The 20,433-nt window shown below is 48.4% G+C and overlaps 1 protein-coding gene across 4 annotated transcripts in view; it reads left to right on the top strand.

Moving 5' to 3' along the window:
* The window catches only part of Gsg1l (GSG1 like), a 195,533-nt gene that overhangs the window by 148,694 nt on the left and 26,406 nt on the right, over positions 1-20,433 (top strand). For 3 of the 4 annotated variants that reach the window (XM_036207275.1, XM_036207288.1, XM_036207296.1), the window contains 2 exons: positions 6,561-6,672; positions 20,229-20,396. In XM_036207275.1, the coding sequence (XP_036063168.1) occupies positions 6,561-6,672; positions 20,229-20,396 (280 nt within the window). The remainder of the gene's footprint in view (positions 1-6,560; positions 6,673-20,228; positions 20,397-20,433) is intronic. The other variant, XM_036207281.1, reaches the window with a different exon arrangement.

Raw genomic sequence — 20,433 nt, 5'->3', positions numbered from 1 at the left:
GAAATGCTGGGGACCAGAAAAATACAGAATATTTTTTTTTAGATTTGAGTTATTTGCATATGCAAATGAGGTATCTTGGGAGGGACCCAAGGTTAAACAGGAAGTTCATTCTTGCTCTATCTACACCTCAGACACAGCCAGGAGGTAATTTTTATTTGATGTTCACACCTGTGTTTTGACTGTGGCTTGTCACATGAAGTCAGGGGCAAGCTTGCTACTTGTCAGCACTGAAGAAGTTTGTGATTTTAGAGCATTTTGAATTTTTGGATTTTTGGTATTCTCAACCTGCATAAAAGATTCATTTCAAACCAGTGGAGAAAGAAGGAGCCATCTGTCAGGGTTCAAAGCAATAAGCCAGTCACTGAGAAAATGAAGTCAGATCCTTACCTCATACCATGTAATAGCTAAACTCTAGAGTCTGGATGGACTGACAAACTTCTGTAAGCATGCTGGGAAAATACAGGAGAGTGTGCTAAGTAGTCACAAGAAGCAAAGCCAGAAATGCTGATCAATGACCCAATGACCCTCAGAAATGTTAGGCAAAAGCAGCTTTATCCATAATTGCCAAAACCTTGGAGCAACCAAGACGCCTTTCTACAGACTAAGGAACAAACGAACTGTGAGCCGCCCAGACCTTGGACATTTTTCCAGAAATGAAAACAAATGAGCATTCCAGACCTGAGAGGACATGGAGGGACCGGAAATGCTTAGTGCTTGGTGACAAGCCCTTGGGGAGACTCACTGTCTGACTCCAAAACTACCACAGGACCGGAAACAGATGAAAGGCTGCAGCCAGCTTAGTGGATGTAGAGAGGATGGTGAGCAGGTGGAACCAGGAGAGCTTGAGACTTGAAACTCTTCTGGATGGTGCTGAATGGTGGACACATGTTACTACAGAGATGCAGGGCCGTGGGTGTGCTGCACAAACAGCAGTCGTGGGACTCACCAAGAGTTTCAGTGAAGAGCAGTGCTCAGACTTTGGCTCCTCCATAGGAGGAAAAAAATTGACTACTGAACGGAGGGCGGGGAGAGGCTCTGAGCACTCTGCCTGCCAATCAAACCTCTTTGGAAAACAAAACCTATTACTGAAAAAGAAAGATGCAGAGGAGACAAGCAGTCAGCTTTGCCATCCATGCAACAGCCAGCCAGGATTAGTAGCCTGGGTACATAAAGAACATCTAGCACGCCACAGGGGAGGGGGGAGAGTTATGTATGAGTATGCATAGTATATGTGTGAGAGTATGTGTGTGGTGTGTGTGATATATGCATGGTGTAGTATGGCATATGTGGTGTTTGTGTGTTGTATGTGTGTGTGAGTGTAGTGTATGGTATATGTGTGGGGGTGTAGTGTATGTTTGTGGTATGATGGGTACAGTGTGTGTATGTCAGATATATGTGTTCATGTGAGGTGTTTACATGTATGAATGCACATGGAGATCCAAGGTTGATGTCTGTGTCTTCCTCTATTGGCCTCTACCTTTCTTTTTTGAGGCAGGGTCCCTCACTGAACAGCCAGGCCAGCTGTCCAATGAGTTTCAGGGATCATCTCTCTCCACCCACACCCTAGAGCTGGACTTGGCTAGCAGGTCCTCACACTAGCACAGCACAAATTTGATCCACTGAGCATTCCCCAGCTCCCTAAGGAAATAGGTTTAGAAGATGCACATGGGCGAGGCTGGAGAGATGTGTAAGTGAGGACAGCACCTGCTGAGCCAGTACAAGGACTTGAGCTCTGAAATCCAGAACCCACGCATAAGGCTGTGCCCAGTGCTGTGCACAATTGTAACCAATTCTGATGGGGGACAGACGCAGAAGAACTGCTGGGACTTGCTGGCCACCAGCCTAGCTCCAAGTTCAATAACAGACCATGTCCCAAAAGGAATAAGGTAGAGATAGGTAAAGCAGGACACCCAATGTCCTCCTCAACCTCCAGAAGAACCTGCACACATGTGCCCACATCACACATTGCACAGACCGTACACACATACATACCACATAGTACACACACCACACACACATACACATACCCACAATATATACACATAACACACTACATACACAGACACACCACACACTACACACACACCATACACTACATACACACACAGAGACCATACACACCACATACACATACCCACAACATATATATACATATACCACATTACATACACACACACACCACACATAGACTCAACACACACCGCACATTCTATACCCTACCACACATACACACACCCTATCACACACACAAACCACATATACACATACACACACACATACACATATACAGACACCACAGACATACAACACACACACACACACACACACACACACACACACACACACACATATAGAATGAATCTTAACAGGTCTTATTAATAAGATCAAACCTGAGATGAGTTATTGGGGTAAACACTGGAAAATCAGAGAAGCAGAAAGACCATAGCTATCTCACCTTGCTAGTTCCTCAGGTGATCCTGTTTCTTCAGGCTGGAAGCTTCTGTGTCCTCATCCCAATGGCTCTCAGCTGAACTGTGCTGCTCCAAAGCCTGAATGCTAAACCAGCCAAATGCTTAACTAAATGCTTAACTAACTCTGGTGCCTGGTTTTCACGTCTTATATATCTTCCTACTTTCTGCCCCCACTCCCTGGGATTAAAGGCTTGGGTCACCATGCTTAGCTGTTTCTAAAGTGGCCTTGAACACAGAGATCCGGCTAGCTCTGCCTCCCAAGTGCTGGGATTAAAGGCATGCACTCCCCCCCCCACACAACTTCTGCTATGACTTGCTCTGACCCATTTTCTAGCCACCATTTTTGGCTTTGTTCTAGTGGCTGTCTGTTCTCTGACCCCAGATAAGTTTATTAGGGTGCACAATATTGTTGGGAACACAACAACAACAACACACACACACACACACATTCTATACCCTACCATACATACACACACCCTATCACACACAAACCACATATACACACATACAGACACCACAGACATACACCACACACACACCACATAGACTCACACACCTCATCTACATGCTACCTACCACACACACACACACACACACACACACACACACACACACACACACGCATGACTGAGGAAGGGTGTGGCCCCACACACTCAAAGAGCAGGAAGCAGGAACAGTTCATAAACAGCAATGCCCAGCTCAGTGGCCCTAAGGGACAATAGCACACAGCGTGGCTGTGGGAGGGTTAGATCTTTGATACCTTACAGCATCAAGCGTTGGTAAGGCCTGGGAGGAGCATTGCAGGGAGCCCCTAAGGGGACTTGTCACCTGCCCTTGGCCGGTGAGGACAACAGCCTGGACTCCTCTGTCTCAGAGCCCTGGGGTCCCAGTGGAAGGCCGGGGCGAGGGAGGGCTGTGGCTCAGCTCACAAGGCCGCAGTGTACTCCTCCCCTCTGCTCCACTCTTAGGGCTTCACCTTGGGAGCTCAAGGTTGGCTGTGGGACGGGGTAATGGTACAAATAGGACTTTCCGTCCCGTTCTGCCTTCCTTCTTTTTAGAGTTGCTAGGTGTTTACCTCCACACGGTGAAGCAGGAGGCATCCGCTCTCCTCCCATCTCCTTGTCTCCTTTACTTTATCTTCCCTCACCACCATTTCTTATCACCACTTCTTTCTTTCCGTCTCTTGAGCGGCAGGGCCAGGCGCCACAGAGGCAGTGAGAAGGGGCACAGCTGCAGTCTAGGCAGCGTGGGAGGAGGCCTGACTATAAGACTGTCTGGAGCCCCAGGAAGATGGCTATTGGTTAAGTGCCTGCTAGGTAAGGGTGAGCACCTGGGTGCAGACCACCAGTGCTCACATAAAAAGCTGGGTGTGGTGGTACATCCCCAATCCCACTGCTAGGGAGGATCTGGGTGGGGTTCACTGGCCAGCTAGGCTTGGAAATTGGTGAGCTCCAGGCTTCATTGGGTGGAGAGCAATAGAAGATGCCCGGTATTGGTCTCTGCGCTCCCCCCTCCGCGCCCCCCCCCCCCCCCGCCATCTAGACACATACATGCATACATAGTTGATCATAAATGCTTGTAGACAACAAACGCCAAGAACAATTTTTTAAAGAATATTTGGAAGCTAGGTGTGTGGTGGTGACCTCAGAACTCAGGAACAGGAACATAAGGCTGTTAAATGCAAGGTTATGCTGATCTATATGGTAAGGTTTAAGCCCAAAACAACAACAAAAACCAAAACAACCTAAAACAAACCACACAACAACAACAAAACTCAAGTGAATCCCTATCTGCCCTGGTTAGTGTTTTGGGTTTTGTTTTTATCAACTTGACCCAAGCTAGAGTCATCTGGGAAGAGGAGACCTCAACTGAGAAAATGCCCCCATCTGATTGGCTTATAGGCAAGTCTGCAGGTTCTTCTCTTGATTGATGGTTGGTATAGGTGGGACCAGCTTACTGTAGGAGGTGCCACACCTGGGCAGGTGGTCCTTGGTGCTATAGGAAAGTAGGCTGAGCAAGCCATGAGGAACAAGCCAGTAAGCAACACTCACTTACGGCCTCTGCATCAGCTCCTGCCTCCAGGTTCCTGCCCTGGACTCCAGCCTCCACTTCCCTCTGTAATGGGTGTTACCTGAGAACTGTAACATGTTGGTCTCCTTTCTTCCTCTCATAATCAGGACTGTCTCCCTGTAATGAGCATAGTGAAAATGCCTTTTAGCCATGTAAACACAGCTTAGTCAGGATCCCTACAACACCCACAGTTGTACCTGATAACCAGAACTTAGTGGCATCACTCATTCAAGATAACCAGACTCAGTCCTCAACCTTATGATGCCCACTGGACAGCATATGAGAGACCAAGAGCAAGTCTCTGCTCTACACATTTGGAGAGACCCCACCTCAATCTCCCCTGCTGCTGGAGAGTCTCTCCCAAGATTCTGACCCTCAAATCAGAGACTTCTGTTAGAGACTGAACCTGACCTTCAGCTAAGATACATCTCACAGGCGAGTGGCCTTGGAGAGATAGGCTTAGGACCTAGTTAGGGACTTAGAGTGTGAACCTAGTGTGATGACCCTCAGCATAATAAAATGTAACTTTTGTTATAAGAACTATGTGCATTCTTACTCAAGACACTCCCTCCTTAAGACTGAGACCATATCTAGGGTTGGCCACACAGGAGGTCTTGGATAACAGTCTATAGCCCGATCCCCAAGAGATGTGCTCTCCTTTGTAATTATCCCAGTGGCTGTAAAGATTAGTGCCTGGTGGGCATCAGATACCAAGGCTGCCCTCTCTTGGGTCCCCTTGAGATCCCCCACATGTGCCACGATCCTCAGTTTGAGGATGATGGAAAGACTGGAGATTCAGAGAGGTCACGTGCTTAGCCCCAAACCACACAGAGAAAGTGTGTTAGGAGAGAGCCCATCCCCATATTCCTCCAGCTCACACTTCTTCAACTAGTGAGTTACCCCCATGTCACAAGGCTGCACACGCTCAGAGCTAAACAGTCCATAGACCATTTCCTCCAGCTACATTCGGCTGTGTTGTGGGTTCCTTGTGTGTCACTGTAACCACAACACCTGGCAGGGGCAACCTAAGCAAAAAGGTTTACTCTGGCTTGTGTTTTATGTCCACGGTGGTGGGGGAGGCAGGCTGAGCGGCTCTTTCTTGGCAGCAGGTCAAGAGGCAGGGATAATGGGTCCACCCTGTGGCCTACCATCTTTGGTTGGGCCCCACTTCCTACGATGTCCACAGTTTCCATAAAAGCACACACACACACACACACACACACACACACCCCATACCCCCCACGCGCTGCAGCAGGAACAAGTGTCCAAAATGTGAGACTGTGGGGACATTCCATGGGGGACATTTAAGATTCAAACATATATGTATATGCCATCCCATTCTTTTCAAAATACTGGTTGTGTTAAAAAGAAATCTGTGATTCCCAATCTTCCTAATGCTGCGACCCTTTAATACAGTTCTTCATGTTGTGGTGACCCTTAACCATACAATTATTTTCATTGCTACTTCATAACTGTGATTTTGCTATTGCTATGAATCACAAGTAAATATCTGTGTTTACTGGTGGTCTTAGGAGCCCTGAGAAAGGGGTCAGAGACCCACAGGTTGAATGTTGGAGGCCACTCCTTCTGCGTGGTCTTTCTAACACAGATGTCAGCAAGCCTGAGTGCAGGCTGAAACCAGCCCGTTGGCTGCTTTGTAATAAAAAGTTTTTATTGGGGAAATTGATAAGTTAACATGTCACCCATAGCCAGTTGGATGAGTTAAATAATTTTAACAGAGACCACATGGCCCCCAGCCTCAAATGTTTACTTGTGGCCCCTTTCAGGAACCAGTTTCTAACATATACCTGTTTTCTTTGCTTAAACTTCCGCAGGGCTGCACTCTATCCTCTGGACCACCCCACTGCCTCTCAGCCTCTGCTCCCAATAATTAATGTTCCTTCCATGGAGTCCATGAACTCTCCCGATACTAACAAGCCAGCTGGCAAGTGGCTGGTGGGGTTCTTGATATGGGGATGAGGTCCTTCCCTGGATCCTGACTCCTGTTCTGCTCCACAGGCCTCCTGGGAATGGTCGCGCACATGATGTACACACAGGTGTTCCAGGTCACCGTGAGCCTTGGCCCTGAAGACTGGAGACCTCATTCCTGGGACTATGGGTGGTCCTTCTGGTAAGTGACCTTTGACCTTCAGGTAATCAGAGTCTGAGTCATGCTGGGTATACAAAGGAGTGTGTCAGGATCCTTTGGCTTGTGAATGGCAGAAACCCATGCTTACAAAAACAAGGATGCTTATTCATTGATTTAACTCAGAAGCCAGGGTGTGGGTGGAGTATGGGACAGGGGTGAGGGGTGGGAGTGGAGGTGGGCACACACAACCATCAAGGACTCTGGGTTGTGACAAAATCCTGCCCCATCAATCTTAACAAAGAGCCCCTGGAGCTCAGTGGTGGTAAGAAAATTCCCTCTTGGCCAGTGTGTCCTTCACATGCAGAGATGAGGTCTCCTTCTCCAGCATGGGCTAAGATCCTGAATGTCTCTCTGATGGGCACAGGTCCTTTTCTTTCTCCTCAATGGTCATGCAACTGGAGAGTGGCTTGAGGGTAGTGTTTCAGCTCAAGTAGGCCAACCTCTGGAGCTAGGAATGAGTCCCAAGGTGTCTAGGTGGACCGCATGCTGGGTGAGCCCCCGTAATGTCTGCTTCAGGCACAGCTGGATCCAGATCCAGTGAGTTCCTTGGGGACCCACTCTTTCTCTCTCCCTTCCTCGGTCTCTCATAGCTTCAGTCTCAGGCAGGTTTCCCCACAGTGGTGGGAAAGGTGGTTGCCAAGCACCATCCACTCCAGAACACCTTACGAATGCACTACAAATAAAAGGGATGGGAAGGGGGGCAGGGGTAGGAAGTGGGGGTGGGAGTGGTTTTGTGTGATCATCCATGAGCCAATGATTTAAATCCTGGGGAAATGAGAAGGCTCTGAAGTGTTGTACTCAAGTCACATGGTCCAGGGCATCCCTTCCACAGGGAGTGGAGAGATTCACAAGGACACAGGCCTTGTCCTGGTGGCTGGGGACACACATTGGCTGGGTTATTCAGCTTATTTCCCGAGCACTGTGGCTCTGGACGCACAGTGGCTAGTTTGTGGCCTTTCTCCACAGTGCTGGAGGTGCAGCAGTGGTGGCTCAGGTCCCATGGGTCCTAACAGGTTTCTGGGTCAATACTTCAGGGAGACTGGGGGAACTCAAGAAACCCGACTGAGGAGCACAGCCCTGGCAGCAGAAAGGAACTGAGTCTGGTGGTCTGGTGCTCACTGGTGATGAGCAACAAGTGTTCTAGGCCTGGTGCTCCAAACCTGCAGCACTCCACAGACTTCTTAGACGGCTACCACCACTGACATGAACAGTGACCTCCTGTCGCCTATGTGGGAAAGGGCAGGCTGCTTGCCCTGGGCCACACAGCTTTCATGCAGCACTGGGTTTTGTCTGCACCCCAGGCCACTCAGCAGTCTCTGGCTCCCACTGTAGCACTGGGCTTCCATGCTGAGTCTGCTGGTTTTGACCATGGGGCTTGTGTTTCCCTCTGGCCTGGCTCTTTTCCCCAAACTGCCTCCCACATAGCACCAGATTCCACAGGGCTTGTTAAAGCCGCCCACTATGAGGCCTGGATTAAGGCTGACACATCCCTCCTTGTCAGAGAGACCTGCAGGACAGATAGCCCCATTTCTCACTCCTTGTCTGTGGGGCCCCACTGAAGCCAAAGGAGGCCATCTCTCACTTCATATATGCGAGGCCATTTGTTAAAATTCTTGCCCAAGCCTCCTGGGCTCACTCCAGGCAGGGTGTGAGAGGCCAGTTTTGAGGGAGGGAGCCCCAGCCTCCAGCCTGAGGCCCATCGGGAGGAATGGGGCTGAGGACCCTGGGATGGTGAGCATTCAGGACTGGTGAGCATTCTCTGGCGGACCCCTGTGCTGCAGTTGAAGGTCCCCGTGGTTATGTGTGCGGTGCACCCCAGTCTCAAATTGCATCTTGAGCAGCCCAACAGGAGCCTGTGGCAATGCTGAGGGTGACTGATAGGTCTTAGGATGAGGTCAAGTTCAAAGCTGCCGGCTGTAGATGTTGGCCAAGTCCCTTAGCCCTGTGTGTCTCAGCATTGTCAGCTGTATAACAGAGACTGCCACTTGTACCTTATAGGTGGCAGCCCATTCATTCTCTGTTGATGGATAGAGTACATCACCCAGCAGCTACTGGGTTCAAGGAAAACTGCATTACCCTGTATGGCTTTGCAGGTTGGTCCTAGCTTGCAGACTTCCGTAAAAATCTGGTTCACATCAGTGGGTGACAGCTCAGCACAATGCTGGTGGCCAGAGCAGCTCCTTGTGCATGGTGGCCAGTCTCTAGGGACAGTGTCCCGTGATAAACATTTCAAGAGACCCAGGTGGAAACCGAAGGCTTCGTGTGTGAGGTCCTGTGTCACTATGCGGCACTCTGTGGCCCAGGGCCAGGTGCAGGAGCTGTGGCCCTTGATAAGCAGCTCTCATAAACAGAAGCAAAGAAGTGAGGCCATGCTTTGGGGTCACCCAGGCTGAGATAGTCCCTCAGGTTTGACCAGCATGTTGGTGTGTGCGAGGCCAGCTTCTAGTGTCCATACAAGGTAGATGTTCTGTGAACAGCAGTGGTCATGAAGGATACCCCAGCCACCAACATTCAGTGTCACATAACCCGGCTGTCCATCTGCCCACAGATGGGAAGTACTCCAAGATGCTCTTCCCTCCGCTGTCTCGGCTCTCCTTAGTCCACCCAGAACATGCCAGGCAAGACAGTGGTGGGCATCCAGCTGGGGGGTAAGGACTGGGTAGAGTAAGAGATGAGTGGGCCAACAGCTCCAGACAAGACTTGGTGAATGGCTGCCTCAGCCTGCCTTTGCCTCCCAAGGAGTCACTGGCCCCACTTCCGGGATCAGAAAGTTAGCGACAGTGTGGAGTGTGTGTCCCTGGGGAGTCCCATGGTCAGCCTCAGAGGCTGCCTGAAACACCAGTCGCCTATGGAAGGTTTGCTGGGCCTGGACCTAAACTGGTAGTTTTCTAATATCTGCAGAGCTTAGACTGTCATGTGGTAGTGCAGGTTTCTGGCTTGTGGCCTGTTGGAAGACCTGTCTGGCCTGTGCCTCACCATCCATGTTGGGTGACATCGTAGCTCAGGCAGGACAAACAGTGACTGCCCTCTGCCCTCCAGTTCTCCCCAGTCTCCACCATGAACTATTGCCTCCTCACTTGCCTGACCCTGCTGGGAGGGCCAAGAGAGTATAGATGTAGTCCTGAACAAACATTTTCTTTCTGTTTTGCTCTTGATGAAAATGCAGGGGGGCAGAGAGGCCTTCTTGACTTAGCACAACACATGTAACAAATTTCAACCCAAGCAGTCTCTCTGCAGACTGTAGATTAAAACAGCCAACACTGGTGTAGACCAGAACAGCCCTAGTATAGACCAGAACAGCTCTAGTGTAGACTAGAACAGCCCTAGTGTAGACCAGAACAGCCCTAGTGTAGACCAGAACAGTCCTAGTGTAGACCAGAACAGCCCTAGTGTAGACCAGAACAGCCCTAGTGTAGACCAGAACAGCCCTAGTATAGACCAGAACAGTCCTAGTGTAGACCAGAACAGCCCTAGTGTAGACCAGAACAGCCCTAGTGTAGACCAGAACAGCCCTAGTGGCACATTCTTGGAATCCTAGGGGGTGTCAGGAGGATTATGAATTTGAGTCAAGCCTGGGCTACATAGGAGATCCTGTCTCAAATGTGTGTGTGTGTGTGTGTGTGTGTGTGTGTGTGTATTTGCACGTGCGCACACACACACACCCTCCCCCCTAAAAGGCCCTGAGAGGCTAAATAGCTCAGCCCAGGCCACACAGGAGAAGAGTGAGTTGGGTCCCTGAAAAGTTTGTTTCCTGGCCTGGAGGTGACCCTGTACATCGGACCCCCTGTCCCCCGGGGATAAGGGAGCCTCACTGCTGCTCTTCCTTCCTTCCCATCTCCCTGATGTCATGGGGGCTGAGGACTACTGGGCCCCCATTCTGCAGGCTGGTCCCAGCAGGTACCTCTGCTGCAGTACTCTAGGATTGCCTGAGGGCCCCAAGGCCACTGTGGGAGTTTTTCTGGGTTGGCTGGTGTTCTTCCCAGAGGCTGTGGTCAGCAGAAACTCTGGCCTCCTTTTCTGTAAGATCAGGACAGCTAACAGGCTGCACTGCCCACAAGTGTCCTTGGAGGCCCCTAGAGCCTACAGTCATTTTGCTCCTAATGCTCCTGGGCTCAGAGGGTGGCCTGGGGTAGGCATTTGCGCCCTGTCCCTACAGTGAGCCTGTGCCCTCAGTCTGCAGCTATCTGTGGGAGTCCCCCGTTGATGCTCTGTTATTATCCCCCCTCTATACAGAGCCTGGGGGTCCATTGCCAAGTGGCAGATGGGTGCCTTCACATCTACTCTCCAGCATGCCTCTGTGACTCCCAGGGGATAGAGGAGGTGGAAAGCCACACTCTCCTGCCACACCACCCTCTCTCTTGTCCCCAAGTATCCACTGTGCTCTTAGCTGTGACCCCAAGCCAGCCACCCCTATACTTCCCTGCACCAGCTCAGCAGTGTGATGCAGACGCTAGAAGTTTCCAGGCCCAGAGGCTTCAAGCTGTGCCATGTGCAGGTACCCCGGGGGTCTGGGGAAGAGGGGCTGGAAGATCAGGTTGGTGGGGTGTAGTCTGAGCCCCACCCCAGCACACCTGGGACAGTGTGTTCTTACCTGCTTTCAACCAGTTTTTATTCTCTGTGTTAACTCATTTGTTTATCCATTCACAATTTATTTATTGAGTACCTGCTGTGTGCCAGGCACTTTTCTAGGTGACGTGGCATAGCAGTGAAACAGACAGAGCATTTGGGCGTGTGAGGGGAGGGGTAACCACACACAAAGCAGGACTTCCACTTCTAGAAAGCCAGGGAGGAGCCCCACTGCTCCTGCTCGGCACAGCTCAGTCCTTGCATGGGCCTCAGTAAACAGACCTGGAAGATTCTGGATGGTGGAGAGAAGTCAGGAGACTGGATGGAGGAGAAGCACCAATGGCTGGGTCTTCTCACCTCAAGTGACTTATCAACATAGTTCCTCACAGGCATGTCCAGAAACTGACTAATGCCTCTCAGGTACGCCTAGAGGCTGTCTCCTAGATGGTTTCAGGTCCTGTCAGACAATTAACACTAATTCTCATCAGGTGCTAATGGAGATGAACACTTTAAGGCAAAATTTCTCTGCCCCCACCCAGGAAGTCCTAGTGGTTCCCCACCCTGGGCAGCACAGATCCACCCTGGGCAGCACAGATGGAGCTGAGGTGTTACCTTAGCAGACCTGACCGAGGCCCCAGCTTCCTCACTTACTGAGTGGTAGCAGAAATAGGGAGCCCCACTGACAGGTCAGCAGCAAGCCCTCCCACTCAGTGCTGTAAAGACCACGTGGGATGTGTGGACGAGGGACTCTTGCAGGTATGACAAACACCCCATGCAACCCCCTTGGAGGCAACATTGGGGAGCCAGGGATTTTGCCAGCTTACCCCATGGTGATGAAACCACCCTCCCCATGGAGTCATAGAAGGCAACAAGGAGCTGGATGACACACTTTTGCTCATCTCTGCCAGGGTGAGTAAGTAGAGGTGTGATGAGAAGCAGGAAGGTCAACCCTGCCCAGCAGAAGTCAGGAATCCTTACCACCTTGAAGGGCAGTGGTGGCCTAGTGGGAAACTTTGCTCCTTCTGCCTAACTGCTAGTTTCCAGGTGGGGTTCTCGTTTTCTGTGCCACAATGTGATCAAAGGAAGCCAGCTGAAGCAGAAGGATCAAACCAGACCCAGGATCTCAGCAGAAATGCCCCAAATGAGCCAGACATGATGTCTTACCCCTGTAATCCCAGAATTTGGCGAGGCTAAGGCAGAAGGATCAATGTGAGTTTTAAGACAACCTGAGTTACACGGTAAGGTTCAGGTCAGCTAGGGCTGCAGGTTAAGACCATCTCAAACAAACATCCAGGAACTGTTTATAGACCATCCCATCCAACGACAGCTGAATGTATATTGTTAAAGTAGCATGCCAAGACAGACTACATCCTGGACCATTAACAAACTCCAAGTGTTAAAAAAAAAAAATAACAGGGAAGCCAAGTGGTGGTGGCATACACCTTTAATCCCAGCACTCGGGAGGCAGAGGCAGGCAGAGTTCTGTGAGTTTGAGGCCAGCCTGGTCTATAGTGTGAGTTCCAGGACAGGTGCCAAAGCTACACAGAGAAACCCTGCCTTGAAAAAAACAACAACAACCAAAAAACCCAAACAAACAAACAAAATAATAAAGAGAAAAAGAAACCAAATAAAATGTGGTTTTTGGCCACAGAGAAATCAAAGATGGAAGAAAATCAGGAACCACTTGTAAACTAAAGAACACACTACTCAACAGTCCCTGAGCCACAGGAGGGGCCTCAAGGAAAACTTTAAAGTACGTTGAAGTGAAAAAATTAAAATGTATCTCAAAACGTGTGGAGCCAAAGTATCACTGAGAGGATAAAGAACAAGGCTGACCGGTTCCTTATCAAAGAGGGGCGGGAAGGGCAGCTCAGTGGCTCAGAGTGCTTGCTGCTCAGTCATGAGGACCAGAGTTCAGATCCTACCTCCTACGTATATAATCCCAGCTCTGAGTGGGGTAGAGACAGTAAGATCTCTGGAGCTTCCAAACTAGCCATGAAAATACAGACCACATGTTCAGGGAGGGGGGAGATACTTGATGCCTTCTGACCTCTGTGTACACTCATGCGCAAGTATCTGCACACATGTACGCATGCAGTCATACACACTAACACAGGCACACACACGTGAATTAACAAATGAAGCTTTTTTTTTTTTAAGTATTTTAAACCAGTTGTGAAAGTTTTTACTCCAAAATTGTTAAAAAAAAAAAAAAAAAGGAGCAAAACAAGTAAAAGAAAGAAAGAACAGAAATTAGCAAATCAGCAGAACTGAAAATGAACAACAGGAAAAAAAAGGAGGGAAAAATCAATGGAGCAAAAACTCTGCTTTTTAGAAAATATGACGAATAAATATGACAGACCCTTAATGTTTTCCCAACTAAAATGAGGTATAGCCATGACAGACCCTGAGGACTTGAACCTGACAACTGGATGGGACAGGACAAGGCAGCTCTCGTAACAGCGCAGACTGGTACTTCTCATCCAGCAGGAAATAACGGGATATTCCAGTCTGAACATTCCAGTAACCACCAAGAACATTGAAATAATAGTTTTCAAATGCTCAGAAAGAAATCTCTAGGGCCACATGATCTTACTGGGATATCTTGCCAAATATTTAAATAAGAATTAATACCTATTTTCTATCAGAATAATAGAAGAAGAGACCGTTTAGCAATTTGTTTTATGAGGTTAGTGTTATTCTGATATTAAAACCAGACAAAGACAGTACAAAAAAAAGAGAAGTCAGGCCAAGCAGCGTGGTGCACACCTTTAATCCCAGCACTCGGGAGGCAGAGCCAGGTGGATCTCTGAGGGTTTGGGGCCAGTCTGGTCTATAGAGTGAGATCTGGGACAGGCACCAAAACTACACAGAGAAATCCTGTCTCAAAAAACCAAAAACAAAAAAAGAGAAGTAAGATTAATAGCAATCTTGAATATAGTTTTAAAAATCCTTCACAAAAGAATAGCAAGCAAAGGTCTGGAATATGAGAGAGGACACATATGCTGTATTGAGGAGAGTTACTCAGTGATGAAGGATTTGAAACTCAGTGCCATCTACCACATTAGCAGCCAAAGGAGGAACATCACATGGTCCTATCAACTGATTCAGAAAAAGCCCCTGAGCTAGTTCATGTTCTTAGAAATTCTCCCAGAAAATAAAGATGAATGGGGAATTTCAACTTGATAACAAAAACTGATAAGCTCCTGTAGATAAGCATTGAAATAATGTTGAAGGACATTTTCTCTGTGATGTTGAAAACACCACTGTTACTCAACTGGAAGTTCTGGTAGCACAATTAAGTATGATAAATAAATAAAACATGGCAATAAAAACCATACAGATCAGAAAGGAATGTACAGATAATGATTGTCTATGCAGAAATAGCCAAGACACTTGTCAAAAACTTCTCACACTGGATCCACAAATTAAGCACAGCCTTAGGTTATAAGAAAAAAACACGGAGTCAGTTTTATTTCTATAAACTTGCAATGAAAAATTTGGACACAAAATAAAAACATAATGATATTTGTACTAGAAAGAAAATTAAATGCATAGGCTTTAGAACAATACAGCATCTCTAGAACTCATATACTAAAAACTGAAAAACACCAATGAAAGAAATCACTGATCCTAATAAGTAGACCATGTTCATGAATCAAAACATTCAACATGAGGTCCATAGCAATTCTTAAAGTGGAATACAGGTTTAATATGACTCTTGTCAAAATTTTGGTAAGACTTACACATACGGATAGGATATTTTAAATGTAGATAGGGATGCAAAAGAACTAGAATACCTAAAAAAATTTTAAAGGAGAAAGTAAGGTGACTCAGTTTACCCAATTTCAAGATCTATTGCAGTTATAGTAACTCATACTGGTGTGTGTGTGTGTGTGTGTGTGTGTGTGTGTGTGTGTGTGTGTGGGTGTGTAGGGGTGTGTAGACACATCTGTCAATGGGACAAATCAAAGGAACTCAGGAACAGACCCAAGCACACGCCCACCTGATTTTTGACAAAGGTATTAATCAGTTCAGTGGAGTGAGGACAGACAAGCTTTTCCACAAATGGTGCTGGAGTTATTGGACACCCATAACAGAAAAACAACTTTCATCTAAATTCTGCATTAAAACAAATCACAGGCCTAAGCAGAAGATGTAATATTATAAAAGTTTTAGAAAAATATAGGAGGAAAACCTTTGGGAATAAAGGCTCAGCAAACATGTTTAGATTTCACATCGAAAGCAGAAAAGGAAAAATCAACCAATCGGATTTCCTCAACGTTAAACCCTTGTTCTGTGAAGCTGTCGAGAAGTGCTACACTGCAAGAGAGTATTCTTAAACCCCACTTCTGAGATGGGGCTAACTCTGACGGGTGTTTTGAAAGAGAAATGCCCCCATAGGCACAGGTATTTGAGCACTTGGCTCTCAGTTGGTGGTGCTGTTTGGGGGTTACCATGGTACAGCCTTGCTGGAGGAAGTACATCCCTGGGGACGGGCTTTAGGTTGTATATTCTCACCCCTACAGTCCCTCTTTTCTGATTGTGCTACCGGTGAGGGTATGAGTTCTCAGCTTCCTGCTCCAGCCTCCAGGCCTGCTGCTGTCATGCCCCACCCTGCCTTGATGGAACCATGAGCCCAAATAAACTCTCTCTGCCTTGAGTTGCCTTTGGTCATGGTGTTTTTATCACAGTAACAGAAAAGTAACCAACCCACCCAGTACAGATAAAGAGCTGAACTCTGAAAACAGAGACGGCAACAAGAGCAACAAAACCTCCCAATTAAAAAGTGAGCAGGCAAGAAGGGGCGCAGATTGCAAACAAACAAATGAAAAGTTCAACACCTTTAGCCATCAGGAAATGCACATTAAAGCCACAATGAGCTGGAACTGTATGGCTCTTAGATCAGCTAAAATAACAAATAGTGACCCAAGCAAATGCGGGTGGGGTGTGGAGATGCACACATTCTCAGAAATACAAAGGAAACGATTGATGGATACAACTTGAGTCACTCCCCCAGAGAACTGTGCTAAGTGAAAAAAAGCCAGCCCAGACACGCCTGCTGTATGATTCCACCTATATCAAATTCTGGAAATGGCAGGATTCTGGAAATGAACAACAGATTAGTGGTCGCCAAGGACTAGAGGAGGTTAGGGAGAAAGTGTATGTGACTCTAAAGCAGCAAAAGAAGGGATCCACTGTGCACTGTGGTTTGATTGTGACTAGGGAGCACCCTGGTCCTGATACTGTACCACAGCTGCACTGATTTTCTAATATTAGGGGAAACTGACTAAAGACAATTTAACTCCTCCTATCTCTCTGTATGTATTAGGGTTTAATTCAAATCTATAAGTATCATACAATTAATTAATTTAAAAATCAAAGGATAATTAAAGGGGGGAAAGGATCCAAGAAAATTACAGGGTGTGATGAGGACTGAGGCTTACTAGAGACAATGAGTGGGGGCTGAGGAGGTGACACTGGAGGTGAGAAGTAAACAACTGGGCTGGGAGTCTGGGAAATGCTTAGACAGTAGAGAGTCCCAGGCTCCTGGGCGGTGGCTGGAATGTGCAATGCTGAGCTAGCTCAGGGTAGCACTTCCTGTGATTGAAGGTGCTACATGAACAGTAGATGGGGTGAGGACATGGTCTGCAGATCAGCCTGCCTTTGTGTCTGCCCAGCAGTTTCTGTTTGCCTCTGCTCCATCCCTGCAGCCTCCAATACATCTCTGTAGTCTCTGTTCTATCCCTACACCCTAGGCTCTGTCCCTACATCCTAGGCCCCATCCCCATATCCTAGACTCCATCCTTACACCCTAGGCTCCATTCCTACATCCTAGGACCCATCCCTGTATCCTAGACTCCATCCCTATATCCTAGGCTCCATCCCTACACCCTAGGCTTCCCATTCCTACATCCTAGGCTCCCCAATCCCACATCCTAGGTTCCATCCCTATAGCCTAGGTTCCATCCCTACATCCTAGGTTCCATCCTTACAACCTAGGCTCCATATCTACTTCCTAGACTTCACCTCTACATCCTAAGCTTCATCCCCTACATCCTAGGCTCCATCCCTACATCCTGGGCTCCATCCCTACAACCTAGGCTCTACCCCTACATCCTAGGCTCCATCTCTACAGCCTATGTTCCATCCCTACATCCTAAGCTCCATCCCCACAGCCTAGGCTCCATCCCTGCACCCTAGGCTCCATTCCTACATCTTAGCCTCCACCCTACACCCTAGGGTCCATCCCTACAGTCTATACTGCATCCCTACATCCTAGACTCCATCCCTGAAGCCTAGGCTCCATTCCTATAGCTTTGGAACATTGCTGTGATAAAGTACTATGTATGACCAAGAGCAAACTTGGAGGAAAGGGTTTAGTTCATCTCATCACTAGGAGAAGTCAGGACAGGAACTCAAGCAGAGCTGGAACTGGAGGCAGGAACTAAAGACAAAGCCATGGTGGAGTACTGTTTACTGGTTCACTCCTCATGGATTGCTCAGCCTTCTTTCTTATCCACCCAGGACTACTTTGCAGGGGTGGCACTGCCACATCAATCAATAATTAAGAAAATGTACCCACAGGCTTGCCTATGTGACAGTCTTACAAAGGCATTTTCTCGATTGTGGTCCCCCTTCTCAGGTAACTCTAACTTGTGTCAAGTTGACAGTAAACTAGCCAGGACAATCCCTGTGACCTAGGCACCATACTTCAGCCTAGGCATCATTCTATAGACTGGGCTCGCTCCCTTCAACCTTTTTGCTTTGCTCAGATCTCTGCCTGCAGACTTTCTGCTTTCTCCTTTGGCTGGGAGTAAAGGCTTAATTAAAGTTAGTGTTTCTGGATGTAAGGACTAAAAATTCACCTCAAAACTAACTTAGGCAAAAGGTGGTTACACAGATAAGTAAGTTAGAGCTTCTGTTGCCAGTGGCCAAAAGCTAATATGAACTGGCTGATGGGGGAAAAGCCGAAGAAAAGGATCTGGGTTCCCATGAGCGACAGGTTCAAGGACAATAGCACTAGCTCCTTAATGCCTCTGCTTTCTCCTGGGCCAGCTTAAGTCTCAGGTTGGGTGGTGGCAAGACAGTCCCCAGCAGTTCCTGGCAGGCAGCTCACTGGCTCAGCAGCTCAGGAGAGATATGAGCTCTTCCCCACAGCTCCAGCCAAAGTTCTGAGATGGTATTTCCTGATCCAGACCAAGGCTGTGGGCCATCCCTAAGCCAAGGGCTAAAGCAACAGGAAGCAACACTTTAATTGCCCAGGCCTAGTCAGGTGCTCATCCCTAGAGGTTGAAGCAGGCCAGATCCACCTAACCTATGTGGCCTGAGAGTATAGAAGTACTATATGAGAAGCAGGAATGGACACTGGGCAGGCCAAACTAACACACTCCAAAATTCTCCAAACATGTGGCTTCATTCTTAAACCTTAGGAAAGAGCACTTGATTGGATCAGCTTTGGCCACAGTCGTCTATAATCTCTCTCTTCCCCACTCTGTGTCTCCCTCCCTCCTTCCCTCCCTCCCTCTGTCTGTCTCTGTGACTCTGACTCTGCCTATCTCGGTGTCTCTGTCTCTCTCTGTGTCTCTGTTTCTGTCCCTGTCTCTCCCCCCGCCCCGTGTGTGTGTGTGTGTGTGTGTGTGTGTGTGTGTGTGTGTGTGTGTGCGCGCGCGCGCGCGCGCGCATGTATAACACATGAGCGTGTGTAACACATTGAGTACTTTAATGGGCATGGAAGAGGCTGACACCTTAAAAATGTCTATTATACACACCCCAGGCTTCTAGAAGATCTAAATTAGCTCCAAAAGGTGTGAGGAATCTATTAATGGGTTAGGCATGAATGGAAAGAGGTGATTATTGAAGATCCATTTGAGAAAGTCCAAATCTACAGACTTTTCCTTTACTTTCCTTCTGGGGTTTGCTGAGGCTGTTGTCAAGAGGGAGGCAGGGCTGCCCTGATAACAGGGAACTAGGGATGACAATATTCAGAGAGCTACAGGTAGGCTGTAGGCAGGGAAAAGCCTGCAGCTCTCGGGTACTGTGTAAGGAGCCCATGAAATGAGACCAGAAGAGATCAGCAGGCTGGATGGAAATCAGGCCGGTGGGAAGTGGAGTCAGGAGGGTTCTCCCGACTCCTGGCCCTAAATGGGGGTGTGCAGTCCAGGTCACAGGAATCAGACAGAAGGCCTCTTCTACAAAGGAAGGCTGCAGTAGGGTAGGTTCTCTGGCTCTGGGGTGCACTCATCAGGTGGAGCAGCCAAGCAGTCGAGCTACCGGAGGGAAGGTAGCAGAGTAGACAGCTGAGCAGTAATCAGAACTTCATCTCCCACAGGGAGAGCTGGTAGGCTGCGTCATAAAGAAGCAGGAGTAAGAATGCCTGTCCAGGTGAGACAGCAGTGACAGTGAGCCGTGCCTGAGTGCCTCCATGCATCAGCCACTAGTCAGCCACTAGTCTAGTGTATTAATTCCTGCAATGACCATGCTGTCCACAAGACTGGCTGTGTGGAGTGCATGGCACTGGGCTCAAGTATATTTTCCAGAGGCATGAGAGCAAAGGCAACTTAACCCTCAAGCTAAACATGTCCCACCTCCTTCTCCAGCATCATCTTCACTATCTTCAGTCATCCCCACTCCAGCATCCCTGCCTCCCACAGTGTGTTCCTGTATCCTGATGCCTCATGTCTTTATTGCTTTGTATGTACCGGTCCTTCTTCCTAGAATGTTCTTCTCTGGCCAGGACCAGTATGGTCATCACTGTATTCTGGATAACTGTCCCTGGTTCCCTCTCCTCGCTCTCACAATAATGTGTCTTTGCCACAACGTGAAGACCACTGTCATTCTCGTGGATCAAAGTGGTGTGGGAACCAAGTCTTAGGGCCTGTAGCTGCGCTAGGTAGGCAAATGGTGCGTGGATGAGGCTCCTTGTCCCTGCCCACCCTCACTGTGGCATCTCTCTCCTGGTCTCTTGGCAGCTTGGCCTGGGGTTCGTTTACCTGCTGCATGGCGGCGTCTGTCACTACGCTCAACTCCTACACCAAGACAGTCATTGAGTTCCGGCACAAGCGCAAGGTCTTTGAGCAGGGCTACCGGGAGGAGCCGACCTTCATAGACCCCGAGGCCATCAAGTACTTCCGGGAGAGGTCAGTGCATACATGCTCACATCTGGCTAGTGCTAGG

This window comes from Onychomys torridus, chromosome 1 (genome assembly GCF_903995425.1).
Source record: "Onychomys torridus chromosome 1, mOncTor1.1, whole genome shotgun sequence".
In the NCBI taxonomy this organism is placed as follows: domain Eukaryota; kingdom Metazoa; phylum Chordata; class Mammalia; order Rodentia; family Cricetidae; genus Onychomys; species Onychomys torridus.
This window is presented reverse-complemented; position numbering and strand designations above follow the sequence as displayed.